Source organism: Acanthaster planci, linkage group LG01 (genome assembly GCF_054643075.1).
Source record: "Acanthaster planci isolate LZ-2023a linkage group LG01, COTS_SCS, whole genome shotgun sequence".
NCBI classification, from domain to species: domain Eukaryota; kingdom Metazoa; phylum Echinodermata; class Asteroidea; order Valvatida; family Acanthasteridae; genus Acanthaster; species Acanthaster planci.
Window position 1 is genome coordinate 19531607 of NC_141777.1, and position 17417 is coordinate 19549023.

General features: G+C 43.0%; 1 protein-coding gene and 1 pseudogene across 1 annotated transcript; both read right to left on the reverse strand.

Annotated features, from left to right (window-relative positions):
• Nucleotides 1–8: 8 nt before the first annotated feature.
• On the reverse strand, nt 9–15514 carry LOC110988381 (transmembrane protein 26-like). Its single transcript, XM_022251823.2, has 4 exons — nt 13304–15514; nt 12736–13057; nt 6834–6999; nt 9–6201 (listed from the first exon to the last, which is right to left on the reverse strand). Exons 2-4 carry the CDS (start codon nt 13014–13016, stop codon nt 5311–5313), a joined length of 1338 nt encoding a protein of 445 aa, XP_022107515.1. The 5' UTR covers nt 13017–13057; nt 13304–15514; the 3' UTR covers nt 9–5310.
• Nucleotides 15515–15828: 314 nt separating this feature from the next.
• Nucleotides 15829–17210, reverse strand: LOC147800513 (transmembrane protein 26-like; annotated as a pseudogene).
• Nucleotides 17211–17417: the final 207 nt, after the last annotated feature.

The window sequence follows — 17417 nt, forward strand, 5'->3', positions numbered from 1 at the left end:
TCGGAGAACGAGGATGAGTTTATTAAGTACGACTTCTGACTGTGATAACACAAAAATCATCACATCACGCATTGAAAATCATTCATAATTTGTAGGCGTTTTTATTTTCTTTCATATTTTCCTGCCATTGCAAGGCAAGATGCATTAATCCAGTGTCTGTCGTCATACAGATCCATGGCTTTCAAGTAAGCTGGCTTTCACTGACATCTTTAGCAAACCCATATCTTGAAATATCAGTATTCACGCGACTGCCTTGATGCGGGGAAATATACAGTAACACAGCGTGATCTAGTTCATACAGAAATATGTGCCCGTGGCAACAAAACCTACCAATCCCAGATAATAAGATAAGTTCCAGTCTCAGGAGGGCAATATTAATTTTTTTTAAAGAAACCACAAAGTATATCTTTAAATTTACACTGGTTCAAATTCACGGAGCATTCAATCGAAGCATCACTCCGCAAAACCGAATCATATACCGGTATATAATTCTACCACACAGATGTTTCTTCACAATGTCCGTTAGCACACTCCTAAAAATCGTGATCCTATTGGTCATTTTCCAAAATAAAATCGTGAAAATATTGAAGTGGCAACATTTCCAGGAACGTTTAAGAACACGGGCCTTGCTGGACCATTTTAAATGGAGGGGAGTTCTAGTCGCCATCATGAATTTCCCGGCTGTTTCGCGTCCAGCAGCGTCGGCTCTATGCCTGCCCTCTTAAAAAGAATTAATTTTATTGAAGGAGTTAACTCGTCCAAGTCTGATTATTGCATCAGTTCCTGTTTACCCAAAAAATATCCACACATTTCTTTTCAAAATCTAATCCTTGTTGAAGGTCTTTGATATTGCAGATGTTGATTTCAACATCTTATTAAATCCCTTAGAAAAAATAATACACGTTTCTATTCATCGCATTATTGAGGTAAAATCAATTTTATGATCTTATCTTTTATTTGAAAAAAATAATCTAAATAAATTCAACAACGCAGAATGTGTTTCAAAGCACGGCTGCCATTCCCAGTTCCCGTTTGTCTTTAATCAACATGGCAGCGCTCTTCACTCCGTCTCACCCAGTCACAATCACTCAATCAGTTAATGTACATGATGCCTGTCTCGAGTTCCCCGGCTATGATTTAAAGCTTTCACCGAAATGGCGGGAAACAAATTATGATCAGAATCAGTCGGGCAAATACGGTTAGTATCAACTACCCCGGTGAATGAATTACGATGGGTAAAAGTAGCGATGGAGTGTAAGCCAGCTATTGGTTTTTGTAAGACGTATACATGTAGGCCTAAGACAGTTTACATGTACACTTTTTGTTTGTGACATCATATCGAGCAGAGCGCTCGTTCGAGTCGGCCTCGGGGGGGTATTTGCAGTCACTCAACCCCTCGTGATTTTTTTTTGTGCTGGAAGCTAACAGTATCGCTGACATTTTGTCAAGGTAAACTTCCAGACATCGCCCTGCAGTGCCTCCATAGGTCATGTCTTACATTTCAAAAAACCCTTTTCCAGTTTCTACAACCTTGTGTAACTATTTACACATTTAGTAATAAGTATATTAAATTACCGGTAAACGTTAAAGAGTCACCGGAACAAAGAGGCTTTAAAATGGACTTTACCATGCAACGGGGTTCCCTAGAACGGTCGTAATGGCTCATATCGTGCCCACCCACTACATATTTAGTTTTTCATGTAGATGGATCAATCAGCGGTACATTTTGATCGGCAATACATTTTCGACGAGACATGAATGACCTTCCCCTTTGTGGTACGGTTTGTCCCTCTTACCCATACTCCGAACTACATGTTCTACGACTAATTTGTCCTTACTGCGCTATCTACCTTTAGCCTAATATGTGTACATATTTTTGCTCCCACGGGGCCAGATAATTCCAGCTGGGAGCAGATTCCATACTGGCCATTTTGTGGCCCTTTGATGCGGTCGGGGTGTCCCAGGCCAAATCGCAGCCTTCAGTTTCACCCGGAATTATGCAAAAGTGGCGTGCGAAGCAATTGGGAGTAACTCGATTACGGTTCCGCCAAAATCTGATAAAGGGAAGATAACGTCATTAGGCCACCTATCAGGTGAAGTTTCATAGAGATTATAGTTTGAATTATGCATGAGGCCTTATGGAACCGCTTCGAAAAAAATGTTTTTCCTAGATCCTCTTGTACACATGTACACCCCACCGATACCTGAAAACGGTTTCTTACATCTGTACTTCTGTTAGTATACCTTTTAAAAATAAAAATTGGATTTTTTGTTCAACATGCAGACGCCATTTTGTATTATTTCTGAGATTCACAGCAACATCTGAATTGTCATTACTTAAGCCAAGTTGACGTATATACAGTACGATGATGGCACTTTTCTAAATAGATGATGTCGTGTTCATCATTCCGAATTGTGATCTAGCACAGCAAACTCAACATGTAATCATTTCTGTTGACTCTGTAGATCCAGACTGTAGAAGTCTGTGTTAAATCATTTCCTTCATATCAAACAAGTATAAAACGCTACAATCTCCTAATATCTGTTATTTTCACCTCCCTTTTGTGATTCAAAGTAAACCTATAAAGAAGGCAGAAAGGGAATCACAGATTGTAGATGACAATGATTACTTTGAAGATTAAATTTTAACACATATATATATATATATCAGATTTAATCAGCAAAAATGGTAAACATTCCTTGGGAGTTAATTCACGCCAGTTCAAGGGTAGATCCAGAACCGCATTTGTGGGGGGGGGCAAATTTTATCGGAAACGGGTCAAAAGATTTGGGACTTTCTTTGGGTGACATTTTATTGCTTTTGTGAGGGGTGAGGCTACATTTTTCGGGATTTCTAAGCTGTGGGAAGGAAAAAAAGAAATAGTCCCATAAATCACCTTTCTCTCAATATATTTCAAGAACGCAAAATTGCCTTCACTTTTTACGGGTGGATGGCCCCCGTTGCAACGTATTGGCCCCTCACCTTGGATCCGCCAAGGCACCAGTCAATACAAACCCGTCGCAACTACTGCCCACACGCTGTCTTTATACATTAATGCATTAAACTATAATTATTGCATTCGGTCTGGGTCTTTGAAGTGTGCCTCAACACAGTTGTTTTCTTTGGTTTGTATGTTGAACCAACACTGTCAAAGCACAAACCTGATATATTCTGGTTTAATAAAACCTTTTTGCTGGAAGTTAACAGATGTTTTATAATTTTCCACGCTAGTTTTAATAATACATAGCATTATTGATCAAATCAAATGATAATATCGATCGGTGTCTTAAAGAACACATTTGCACATTTAGCCTAGGTCCTACCGATTATAAGAAATATATTTATTACGTCGCGAAAATTCAAAACCCAAATTCCATCAGTCTACTTAAAATGTTTATTTGCTTGTAGATTATGGCACATTCGGCTTTGTGTCTAAAATGTCTATTTCTATAGCACTTATTTTAATTTTTTTTTCGCTTTAAAACCTGAGAAGATATTGCATATCTAGAATACTGCACATTAAACGGTTGCTTGTTTTCTAATACTGTAAAAGGTAAATTCTAGTTCCAACCAAGGAAAACCTACAATGAACGTAAAAAGCAGAAACAGTGTTGACTGTTTCAAATATTACCTAGTATATTTTTCTAACTTTGTCCATTTGTACTTTTCATCACGTTCCTGTGTATTGTGTTTGTTGTCACAAACGCTTTTTGACATTTCCACTGCATCCGGACCGGATGACAAGCAGGTCATGGATTTTTGTTATTCATGATGTGGAAAACAGGAGCGACTGGTGAAGCAGTCCACGGTCCCATTTAAGAACGACCTATAAATAACTGTGAATTCACTGCGAAACCAGTCATTCGTTAATTTCCCCAGGTAGCTGCTCAAACCATTGGAGAAGGGTGGTATTTATAAGCAGTTATTTTAACAAATCTAACATTATCCAAAGTTATCATAAGAAGAATTCGTCTCTTAAATACCTCATCTGTGATTGTTCGATGAAGGACGGGTGAGCTTCAAATCCTTATTCTGGTTGGCGACTACTAAATCACCGCCAGTTATTGCCATGGTTCAGGAAAATACCCGATGTCCTTGCAAGGAATTCCGTCAATATTCCGGTAAACTCAGCATTCAGCAGTAGGAGAATTCTAAAATTGTAACTATTTCTGGCATCACGGCGAAAGCCTCGATCCCTATTCCTGACTTACCATCAGATCAAAACGTACATACGCCGCCAAAGTAGTCATAACTTTGGCTTTTTCGGCCCTCGTTAAGCGCAGTCTGAAACGACAACGAATAATTTTGTTTTCGAGCCCTTTTCATAACAATCGTGAGCAAAACTTTATCGCCACCGGGGGCAGTTGTCATAAATTTTACATTTTGCACGATAGATCGGAGAGCAAACAAGATGGGTATTTTTCTCTTCTCTGGGTGGAAGTTGAAGATGTTGGCCATAAAACAAAGAAATTGAAGATTTGTTATTAATAATGATAAAAGCTACAGCCAAAATCTGTAACGTACTCAGGTTTGGATAGGCAAAGTTCGACACCAATATACCTACGGGTGTTTTTCACCAGTGTTCAGACTGTGATGAAATACGTATCTCTCAACAGATATAGTTTAGATATTTGAAAACATTCACTTCGATATGGGGATGTAGTGTCCGTTTCATTCCTGCTTTTGGTAACAGCTTCCTCGGTGTCTTGTTTGGAGGAGGAAAGCATCGCATCAACTTGTAACAACTGTAAAAAAAAAAACCAAAAAACTAGACCCAGTCTCGCCTATGTGTTCTTTTGCCGTGCCTTCTCCTGCCTTTTTAGCCAATCGTGAAATACATCCAGGCTAATTCCTTACGTGCATGTCTGTGGGCTTAATGATTGTTCCAACCCGATCCAAATTTGTCATTTTCGTGTTGAAACGGCGGATTAGACATTCATTGGGCCACGATCGTCGCAGAATGGCCCGTTAAGAAAATCGTGTAGACATATCACTCAACGTTGCCCATAATCCTCTCGGCCAAATCCTTCTTTAAATTGATAAAGTTACCAACAAGGCAATCATGTTAATGTTCCCTTTTATCCTGTATTATGAAGTGCTTTCTGTTTTCACACTGCCGAAACTGTTATTCAGTAGAATGTGTAAGCATCCCCCATGCGACAAAGTGATTTTTTTCACTATAGGTTTTCAAGTTCATGATCTCCATCATTACGTTTCAATCATCAGTCGAATTTGGACTTTTCATAAGCCAACAAACCATGGTGCTTACAACCCAATATATAAAAATAGCCACTTTAAGTTATTCCTCTTCAGAGTTCTATTTCCTCGATGGCATCCCCCCTGAGATGGGGTTTCCCTCGCATCCTCTCCTCCACGTGCGCCACAACCTGGGTCAGTTCCAGATCCGAGTCCAGCTCCGTGAATCCATTTTGTTTCAGTGCCTCCTTGTCTTTAGGCTTGCTAATCTCCTTCTCCGTGATGACCTCGTGTTGGTCCCCCGGTTCCAGATCCACAGGCGGCACCTGCCCAGCCTTCATCAGCCCATCCCCCGGGTCCACTCGGACCTTGACCCCCTGCTGCAGCCGCTTCTTCTTACGGCGGTTGGTCATCCGCAACACGTATATCCTGTAGACGGTCAGCAGGAAGATCATCATGTTCTTGAGCGTGAAGAAGAGCATCATCTGGTTTATGATGTGGAAGTGGGTGATGAGGTAGAGCCGCATGGTCAGGTAGGGCCCGTCCTGCATGATCAAGGAGATGCAGAGCGCCCAAATCTCCGAGGAGCAGCAGCCGTGCCGATGGTGGTGCTGGGTCTCCGGGTCCTGCAGCTCGGCCACGGTGGCCCGGGCGCCCCGCTCGGAGGAGGTGGAGGCCTCTCGCCGCCGGTTGAAGACCCGGATCTTGGGCCCGGCCACCGAGGTCAGCACCAGGGCGAACTGGATCAGGCTCCAGCTCCACAGGGCAAGGATGACCATGATGATAAGCTTGTTGCAGACCACGGCCTCCTCCCGCAGATTCTCCAGGGAGAACTCCAAGATGTCGGCTGCCATGCCTATGTAGACCATCAGAAGCTGGGACAGCTGCTCCCGGGTCAGTGACCCCTTTGGGAGGAGCCAGCGGCCCAGGATGAGGAGGCAAAGGAGAATCTGTTCGAGGGCCAAAGCCCATTCATCGTCGGCAAGGACAACGGGAATTGTTAGCTGAAATGATACCGAAGAAAAGCAACGGGTGGCACTTGTAAATATTCACCAATTTTTGTGTGGTTTTGGTTTTCGATGTCAGGACACAAAATTGCTAGTACCTATACCTAAGCTTTCCACTGGGAACTCAGTTTGTCAATAAGGTGACCCAGATTTGAAACCAAGAAGATGTGAACGTGTGACCCCGAAGCCAGGTCCATTTCACGGCTTCCCAGATTAATTTGTTCACATCAGCTCTCAACAAATTCCGCACCACCACTATGCAACTTTCTTCCGGCTCCCATTCGGAGATAATGATTAATAATAGATAAACCTAAATGGGGGTAAAAAAATTCAAAGAGTGTTTGATTCGGTCATGGGACGGCATGTACGCTTGGTGGTGATTCCAATATCCGGATTGTCCTGTTCGTGAAGACGGGTTCTTGGTCGAATGTTTCCCCCAAAGGGTTGTGTGTATGTTTTCTACCAAAAGCTCACACGAGATTCAGAAAACTCTTCGACTGTGGTATCACCAAATAACATATTCCCAAAGAGACAGCTTTTGATTAAGTTGTGGTCGATCAGATCTGGGTACAGGATTAAGAACATTATAAAGTAAATGAGGCAGTAGCATTATTTTATTTAACGTTTACCCCTTGTATTTCTGTGAACAACGTCTGGTTGTAGTTGATATTGATGGCACACTCCTTCCAGTGCATGTGATCCCTGTAGTCCATACGCTTTTGGTACAAGTCAAGCTGTAGCATCCACAATCCGGGTACCACGCTGGCCAAGTAGAGAAGGGCACTCGGGCATAACCTGTAATCGGACACCAACGAAATGACGTTTCACCGGTTACGTATAATGATGTGCAACTAAGAAAATGGACGACCTGTTATTGCTTAAACCTTTAAAAGATTTCGATCGAGAAACCACCAATGGTTTATGTTCGGGATCTTTTTTATTTTTAGAAATAAATCGGTGCACATACATTCCACTAAATGTGACAAATACAGATTGTTAACAGCAAAGTTTTATTCAGCTTATACATAATTGATTTCACCGAAAAAGAAATGGAAAATATATGTACTATCATTTACTATAACAGCAATAATACAGTCTAATACACAGTTAATGTGTTGTCCTTGCCCGGAGCCTACAGGGAAAATTCTTCGACTCTCAAAACATTATTCTGGCAGCTGTGAAAGAAAAATAAAATCAACAGAGATACTGCAGTAAATGCATTTCCCACTAGATCTAACTGGGCGACATTTTAAACCTTGGAAGCGCTTTCTGCTTATCTTTTAAAAAGAAAAATAGAGAGTGGTTAATAATCAGGTGTTAAATGGTGACCTCCTCTCCCCTCGCCATAAGGCCGGGGTTCCGGCTGTAACCCACTCATGGAACCTTCATTTTTACGTCTCATTGTTACTGCAGAAAAGCAGATCCCCAAATTTATTCATTTGTTGTAACTGCGCAGAGGAAGTCGGGTAAACAGGTCGACAAATTCGCTGTTTGTGCGATCGATCAATATCGACCAGTGTGAGCCCCAAAGCGCTTGCACATTCCAACGTAGCCCTACCCCACCCCCGCCCGACTATATCCCATAGAGGAAAAAGGTACAACTTGGTAACGGCGTATCTAGTATTTGGTTCGGGTAAAGGGATTTTTCTTTTTTACTTAACACCATTATTTTAAGCCCAGCGGTTCTATTTCTAGCTTTAAAGGCTCATGCTTTCAATTCCTTACAACATGAAAAAAAAGTTACCGTCATAAGCTTTCTGCCTTGTCTATCCTGCTACTACACTACAGGGCATTTGCCAAGCCACAGTGGGATGGCATATACCGCGTCCGACTTGGTTGCAGCTTGAAATTATACACCACTCTATGGTAGTTGCTGCAGCAGCTACCCTCTATCGGGTCGAGTGTGATTTAAAGCCGCCAGTTTTGCCCGGTACTCGGTCACAATCATTCCCAGGGAGGTTCCCTGTGGGTTGTTGTGCTACATCATCGGTGCTCGATTCTTTCGATATGACTGATTATCGATCAAGCAAGCCTTACACAACTGTTTTCTCGGTTTACTGATAGTCCCGGGGGCTGCAAATGATGACTAAAAGCGTGATTTCAAACTGTATCATGTTGTTTATTCTATGGTGGTTTTTAAAGTACCGTTACTTATTTTCGTGTCCCTAATGACCAAAACGACCACGTGGCGAGTTATACCATCCGAGTCTACCTTATCACTCGTCTGTCATCATTGCGAATGAAACCGGGGCCGTTTTCCAATACTCAACTTCGGCTCCGTCTCAGGCTTCAACTGTTTTTTACTAGCTGACTTTGAAGCTGTAAGCGCAGTATTAAAGTAGTCTAATAGTGCCACAAAACATCAAATAAGATGCAAGAGAGCCAAAAATTACAGTATTCCAATTTAATTCAAACGCTTCAGGCCCACAATCAGGGATTGGTTTTGGGAACGAAGCCTGAGACGGAGACGAAGTTGAGTAGTGGAAAACGGCCCTATTCGTACAGAGCCTTGAAATTGTTTGGCTGACGTCATCTCTGGGTTTTTCATCCTGACTTACTAAGATTGGGTGGTGATTCGGGTCGAAGTAACAAGCAGCACATCCACGGGAATATTAAAAGTTAAGCCACCATAAGCGTGACATTTCTCTTGTCCGAAGGTCTAGGTATGCACCACAGGGAGGTGCCTCGGAACAGATTCAAGGCATGCACTTCTGCTTTGGTCAATTTGATGGAGAAGGCTGCATGGCCGAAAGGGTTGCCTTTTCTATATGGATTGGGTCCCGAGTAAAGGACGGGGAAGGAGGTGAGTCAGTTGCACGGGAACCCCGAGATTCCAGACGAATTCTATGTGGATATAGACCACTCTCATTTTGCCTACAACTTGTATGGGCGGCCAAAGTTTGCAAAAATATCACCTTTTGGTTTGTTTTCGACTGTACCTCAAATTCGTTCAAAATAGAATTTTTTTTCAATTAATTTGAATAGGGTTGTATTTTCATTTAGTGTTTAGTAATACGTGTCTTATTTCATGATATTCAGATAGTTGCGTGGGATTTTAACACTTTGTGAAGTATTTTTATATTTTTCTGCCGACGGGCAACCATATTTTTAGCAACCGCTTGTAGGAAAAATACGGCTGTGACGTCAAAAGAGCACACCCTTTATTGGCGGGAATGACACATTCCACACCGGTAATTCTTGAAATAGTTGATACTTGGCATACTGGGCGCCAATGTGAGTACTTCACCGATGCATAATACTCAAGATATGATCACTTCTAATAGCAGTATCATACTGGGCCCAAATGCGAATGAAATAGGACTCGTTCCAAGAAAACGTGCGGAATCTTTTGCGCATCTTTAAAGAAATCTTGTTAAAACCGTGAAAACCAAAATCCACCCTCCGAGCGCAAGGCATTGTCCCGGGAAGAACGCAAGAGCATACGAAGTCGGTTTCGAAAAACACACCCCAGTAATCGGCCCTTGGGCGGCAAAATTCAATTATGCGGGCATGGAATGGACACGGCCCCTGTTCGTTGCCCCCTACGTTTTATCAGTCACCCATCAAGGGATTCGCTGTCCCGTCTGAATAATAATGATTAGTATTTCTGTTTATTCTCTTTCTTTCACCATTGCTATCTTAGCACTGAGATGTCGTCCAGATTTTCATTTCGTTTAGCCGCAAGACTGGGCGATTCTTTGTTGTGTTCTGACAGCTCGTGATGAGGATTTCCATGCAGTTGTCCGTACAAGAGTGTTTTCGTCACACATGGGGCTTGTCCAGAATAGAACCCTCCTCTCACCGACGTACGGTTGTCAACCTTTCTTATGCTTGAACTCTTTCATCTCGTTAAGCAGATTGGGCTTTCTCTTACAAGATTTAAAGCGGAATTAAAGATTTGCTGGATGGGGGATATTGACGATTACAAAATCCGCAATTATGTATCTGCACAATTAGGAGCCTTGGGAAGGGATTAATAATCTTCAATGGAAATTCGCTCGGGAGAGTCCATTGCCATTAACATTTCCAAAGTATTTCTCCGTGTATAATTCTATCGTGAAGTTACCGGTAACTCGAGTGGCTGAGCGGTTTTTATCAAGTACCGCACGGGGTTTTTTAGTGGTCATGATAACCAAAGATGAAACCAATAACATTTTGGAACTAAGCAGGAGGTCGTGGGTTCGAGTCCCACCCGAGTAAGCTTGTGACTTTTTTCGCAAGCTCTCGGACAAGCACTGAGCATACAGTGTTTATTAATATATACGTTGGGTAAGGGCAAAACCCGTTATATAAATTTTGGAACTCCTTTAATGTTTTTTGCGTGGCACCGAAGCCAGCATACAGCACACTTGAGCGAGTCGTCCCTGTCAGCACGAAGCGAAATCTCACCGCCGTTGTTTCGCTGCGTTTTTTTCTTTTTCTGTCAGCGGACCGGAGCTACGGTGATAAAAAAACACAGGACTTGCCCATCACGATGCACATGCTTATGTGCCTTTCGCGGAATGTTTGGCGGTCGTTGAAACACGCTGCGTTATCGGATCTGTCATCTCCAGCCCATTAGGTCAGTTTGAAGACAAACGTGCGCGGCTGAAGATGCTTTTAATTAATGTGATTATTGTACGCTATGCACTGTGCACGAAGGTTTATGTAAACGAAGCATTCTATACAGCATGGGGGGTTAGAATTTTCTGTTAAATGAATCTCAACTGTATGAACTTGTCCTGGCATAACACATTACTGAAACAGCGACAAAAGTCTCCATGCATCAGCATGGTGGGTGTCATCTTGTTTTAGTTTCATTTAAAATTCACTTTGAAAACATTTCTCTCAGAGAAGATTTGGGAGGCGGATCCACAGGCGTAGAGTAAATCACATTTTTGTTGGGGGGGGAGTGGGTCGTAAACAAAATGGGGGGGGTAAGATAACATCTGATTTTCAAAAGCTAAAGAAGTTAACGGCAGACTGCTTGAAATGAAGCCGCCGTATAACAAACTATTGTGGGAACACTACACTGTAAGCAAAAGTTAGGCATTTTGTGCTCAAAATGACTAATATAGGTAAGTCGGGTCTCGATGGCTTATTAAATCAAGAGAGGACTAATAATTATGTAGTCAACAGTGACTGCCTTTGGTCAACTTTGACGAATGTTCCACTCATCTTTGACGAATGGTGGTCATCGGCCTGGGCCTGTCTGACCAATTTAAATTGGCCATTTTAGACATAGAGCTGGACTAACTTTTATTCAATAAGTCAAATGGACTAATTTTTGTTTACAGTGTGTCTGTATTCAGTCAACATTTCGCCCTCTGCTTCTTCAGTTATAGTTCTGATTCTGAGGAGCAAAGACAATACTGATAATCTTTATGAACAGTGTGTGGGGGACGGAGATTGAGGCAAACGAAACCGGGGGGTCCCCGTGGCCCCACCCCAAGTCGTTGCGCCACCACTGGAAGGAATATATATCTTTTAATATTCCTTCTTATCTTCAAACTCGTGACAAAGAAAGCTCAGGAAAATTGCAGAAGAACACTGACTCATTGGTGGTTTACAGGCACAGACCGATTCGACGTTTCACAAGAAGAAAAAAAAACAAGAGTTTGTAATCTTTCCTGTCGTTTGGAAAGGCACCCGTTTTACTGGTTGTCGAGTGGAAATTTTACCTATTTCCAAACTGGAGAAATATCCTTCAATAACTGTAGTAAAACTGACGGGAGCATCTTCACACCCATCAATTAACGCTCAAAATCCTCACGCTTATAATGATAATCAACCTCATAATAATTACTATGAAGTGACATTTGAAATGAAATATTTTTCTGCAACCATTTTCGTTGAGAGTCTAGTTCATTGAAAGATGGCCGTTCCATTCTGGACTGAGGAATGGCGGATTTTACCTTTTGCCGCCAAAAAAAGACTGAGCCGAACAGAGCAATGACATTTAAGGCTCAAGCCAACACATTTACAAAATCGATTGGCCTATTCTAAAAACAAAGTGAAATGAAATCCCACCCGTTCCTTCTACCAAGAACTGTCATGTACTTTTATGGTGTTGAACCTTAATGACTTTGTCCACGTTTTGGCAATTATTGCAATAATAAGTTCGTACAATATATTGTACGAACTTTGAAGGAGTTTCGTTCACGTGAGATGTGAGCTTTTGTCCCACGGTTGTCTGAAATTGTAATTTCATTAAAATCTTTTTAACTGGGTGGCAGGAGACCGGAAATAGCAGAATCTGCCTCTCACGTTGAGAGAAAGTTTTTAAAAGCATTTTTTATCTCCAACTTTGTCCACAAAGGCGTGCGCATTGGGGGACAGCGAACCCTCCGTTCGTAAAGTGCAAAATTTGCACCACAGCATTAAAGATACTAGACTAAGTATGTCTGTGTCGCATCGAGTAATACCGGGGATAAATTTATTTCATGAGACCATTTTCTTCGTTTTTTTTCTGCCAAAACAAAATTATCCCAAGGAGCAGCGAATATCGAAATCGGCTTCTGATTAGTGAAGACCGCTAGGGTCACCCCTTACCATTTCCATTCTCCGGCAGCCGTGGTCTGCAGGGTGAAGATCATCTCCCCAGGCATGAGGGCCACGGGCATGACCATCAGGTAGTACACGGCGCTGCCCTGCACGCTGGCCACTCGCCACACCGTCACGATACCGTGGATGGCGAACAGCAGCCGGGCCGTTAAGGCCTTGGTGAAGGACACCAGCCAAGCCACGGTGGAGCAGGGTCGCCTTGGGGGCACCACGGCCCGCAGTAGCCGGATGGGGAGCCCTGTCTCCGCCTGGTGTCCAGTGCGGCTCATGTCGTGGTCAGGCTCTTTCCGGAGATGGTGGGGGTGCGACTCTGTGTTCCAATCAATAGGAGAAGAAACGCATCCTCATCAAGACAATTGCCGTCAGTTTACTTCAAATCAAAGTCGTGAAAATAGCGTGTATTGGATAAAACGCACCGATATTAGGTCCTTCAGTGTAAAAAAATGCTCCACAATACATTAGAGACATTCCAATATTTTTCACACTGATGTTGCAAAAATTATACTAATTTGGTTACAGTAGCATATTGGACGACTTTCCAGATTCGTTGTCTCACCGACTTTAAAGGCTGCCCGTCTCAAGAGGGAGTCATAATTTTTCTTCGGCTAGGAGGGTGCGTTATTTCCAATCGGAGGAAGATGACAGCTGCAGGTAACGCCTTCGTATATAGGACCGGAGCAGACGGCGTTGACAATTCGGACAGATTAATGAACATGAAGCTAACGCTTGGAGTGTGCGGGACCGGGATATTTCCAGGAGGAATGTCGGGTCGACGTCAGCGAGTAACGAAACGAACACTCTTGTAGCTTTGTTTTCAAACAGGAAATTCTGGCCAAAATGGCAGAGGACGTATTTGATTTCCTTTATCCACGAAGACGAAGGGTCCGCTGATCTCTTCCGGGCTGTCAAGTTTCGCCCAGTGAAAGTACCGGTATTGTGTCACTTTCCAACGTAGAATCCTTTCACTGGATACAGCGACGCAAACTGCTTGCTATGTCAACTTCAAAAGCGGCTGTCTCCTTGTCCCGACGAAGATATTCCAATACTTCCGCTGTGTCTCATCATCCTGCGGAAAGATGGGCTTGAAAAACCAAACAACCCTAGCCTTTCCTCCAGGCTGTGTGGCCGTGTCTCTTATCTTCAGATGCAGTCCAGCAACATCTTGAATGCTCCATGGCCAGCTGTGGAAGTCGAGGTGGGTGCGCTGTAAAATAAGAGCGCTGAGCACGAGACCTCGCGCATTATTGGTCGGAATAAAGAAAACAAGACAGAATCTGACACTTGAGTTATTCCCTACCTCGGCAACCCATCATGACTAGCGGTGATGCATGCACCGTCATCTTATTAGCTTTGTGACTTCAACCTGCCGGCAGGGGTCGTAATGTGACGTCATACCACCAGCTTATCCTTTTATGGAGGGTCATCGGTTTCAGGAATTGAAGCCCTAGTAGTATAATGTGTGGACATTTCGTTAAAACGGCGTAATAAATCTGGATTTACAAACTGACACCTGGGTGTGCGCGCGCACAGTGAACACTGACGAGGAGACTTCTGTTGGGTTTTCTCAAACTGACACGCAAGCATAGAGCCGGTATACCAAATAGAGAAAATTGTGTTGGTGGGTTTCCACATGAATTTACTCGAACCAGCAAGCCTACTTTTGGGGTTCAGAAAAACTGTACCTAAAACCTTTCAACTTTGGAAATTGAGAGAAGTTTCACTTCGTGAAAACGAAAACGCGTGGAGTGGGTGCACGCAGGGATTCGATTGGTTGCAGGAAAACCCAAATTACAGTTTTGCAAATTTTGCGCAAGAGCAGTGAACTCAGTGCCACCGTGTTCATGGTCTCACAGTGACGATGTATACGGAGCGCACGGTCTGGTCTGGTGCTATAAGAAACCTGCAATGTGGCGCGCCAAGGATTTGTCGGGGGGGGGGTACCCCCGAAGAGCTCTTGATGCTCAATCGCTCCACAGGAAGCGTCACAGGGGACTAAGATTTACGGCTATTACGAAGCTAGTACATGTAAGTTGTTGGCGTATTTTGTATATTCGTTTTTCAGAAAAAAATAATAATTAGGCGGCTACAGCTCCCCTAGCGCGCCCAGTTGCGCCCCTGAACCTGTCCTCAATAAATTTCCATTATGTGATTTTGAAAAGTTTGGATTTGCTTTGACTGTTGAAGTTGGGGTTCAAACAATTTTAATCTGATCCTGTTGGAAGTCGACAGTCCTAGCATTTTCAAATTGGAAAATTCAGTTATTTCACTGTCGACATTCAAATAAAATTTACAAATGAAATAAAGTTGTGTCAAAAGTAAAATACGAAATTACAAAACATGAATTTATTTATTTAAAATTACTTGTTAAAATACATTTAAGTGACATTCCACAAATTCCTGTCATTAAAAACGATGCACTACCAAATCAGTGTCACAAGAAAGTATTAAAATCTAATGAATTAATATGAATCACTGTTGACATAAGCTCGTGACTCCATCATCGTTACATTATCCCTTATTTGCAATAATTTGGTTCACAAATTTTCTATTCATAATGTCCGTCGTTTCTCTGGCTTTTAGATAGACAAACCATTTTCTGTTATTCACACTTCTTTGAGGCTTAGAACATCCCTCTGCAATTCCTTCCCAGTAGCAGGGACTGGTAAATATGAGCAAATGTGTCTGCATTGCAACTAGTGAAGTTTCTTCCGGGCTTTATCAGGTGCTAAATTAAGACCAAAAGAAATTAGATCACTTAAGTCGGAAATTGCGTATAGACTCCATGAAATTACAACATGTAAAAAGACAAGTGCACGCGATTAAACATTGTCAGACTTAAAAAAATTGCACATAAGTGGTATCTTACTGAAACACAACTACATTGAAAAATTACAAAACCGACAGAAACTAAAGAATAACTCATGTTTAAATCTTCCCACGGTAAGCCGTTAATCTAACCCTGTTGAATCGGGGACAGAAATAGCTCATTGGGCATCTGCAGAAGATAAGAAATGAGCCTGTGTTCGTCGTGCAATATTTTCAGAGTGACCCAGGGTTACTGTAATGCAAGCGGCCAGAAGCAGGTTTGGAAACACAAAAGTGGATTTTTTTTTCAAAATAACAACCAATGATAGTTTCCAAAATTACACTTACATCATTTAGAAAACAAGTATTACATCTCTCCGAAAGATGAGAATCTGTCATTTGTCCCTGTATTGCAACTCCCCCGTCATAGCTTGCATTGAAAGTGTCTACTGTTCTTACTGTGACGTCAGAGATAGACATCTAACCACAGCATACGCTCCCAATTTTGTGCGAGAGGTGCCAGCGAAGCCTCTAATAGAACCCGTGTTGAAAAGTGCCTTCTTAACTTTCCCTCGACGTGTACAATGTCGTATGCGTGTGTCAGGGCTCTAGTGATGTGCGTTCATTGGTGCCGTGTACGCACGCTTAGCATCGCGTCTTTTGCCATTCCTTGTTCTGGTCTTCAGAGCAAACTTTCTGTAACGCACTATGCTAGCTTCTTTTCTTGTCTCGGCTGGTCGAGCTTCCACGTCACCGGCCGTGGCATCCTCGTTCCCACAGCACACGATGGCCATGCAGTATAACTGCAGCAGGATGACCAAGATGTTCTTGATGAGGAAGAAAATTATCATCTGATGTCTGACGATACTGGACGAGGAGGTAAAGTCGCATGGAGAGGAACGGCCCGTCCTGCATGACCACAGTAATGCACAGGGCCCAGGTCTCGCCAGCACAGCACCCACCACCGGCACACCTCCCACAGGACCTGGTGGCGGTGGACGGCTCAGTGGCTCGTTCAGTGGGCGTGGAGGCCGAGGTGAAGACCAGGGTGAACTGGACCAGGCTCTAGGTTCACACGGCCATGGCGACGAGGATCAGCAGGCGGTCGCACATCACCTCCCGCTCGCCCAGGCTCTCCGTGGAGAACTCCAAGATGTTGGCCGCCATGCCAATGTGGACGAGGAGCAGCTGTGAGAGCTGGTCCCGTGTAAGCGATCCCCGGAGCAGCAACCATCTTCCCATCATCAAGGTTGTGAGGAGGAACTGTTCCATGCCCAAGACCCAGGCGTCGTCAGTCAAGATTACAGGAATGACTACCTGAAACTAACAAAGAAAAAGTTCCCGCTGTGTCAAAACAACGACTCAGTAAGCGACATCCTTACTGAGGACTTTAAATGATACCAATAATGGACAAATTATACGTAGCACTTTAATGACTAATTAAGGTAAACCTTTGCGTAAGCTTGCGTAGCAACAGCTATTGCATCAGATTCAATGAAGTCAGCATCATCGGGCAAGGTACATCAGACTGGGCCTGTATATACCTTAACTGATGATGTTTTACTTCATTTCATCTGATGAAGTAGTCGTCGCTAAATGAAAGCTTATGCAATTTTTACCTTAGTTAGTCATAAGAGTGCTACGTATAACTTTTCCATCGTTGTTATCTGACTAACACGGCTACCCACCACTGCATATAAATTATTCCCTAAGTCTAGCTGGAATATTTCTCCTCGTGGATAATAAGCCTTCTTGACCAATAGCGAAAACAGTAAGAGAACCCTACGCGCACATCTATAAGCCCCTTGGTGTGCGTGCTTGTAAAATCGTGGGGAATTGCCGTCAATACCAGTGCAGCGGCACAA

What these genes read in the sequence shown, in the direction of transcription:
- LOC110988381 (XM_022251823.2), bottom strand. Translation starts at nt 13,016, where the DNA reads ATGAGCCGCACTGGACACCAGGCGGAGACAGGGCTCCCCATCCGGCTA. An exon ending in GCTGCCGGAGAATGGAAATG is followed by an intron (nt 7,000 to 12,735) that starts GTAAGGGGTGAC and finishes GTCCGATTACAG; the next exon opens with GTTATGCCCGAGTGCCCTTC. An exon ending in TGTTCACAGAAATACAAGGG is followed by an intron (nt 6,202 to 6,833) that starts GTAAACGTTAAA and finishes GTATCATTTCAG; the next exon opens with CTAACAATTCCCGTTGTCCT.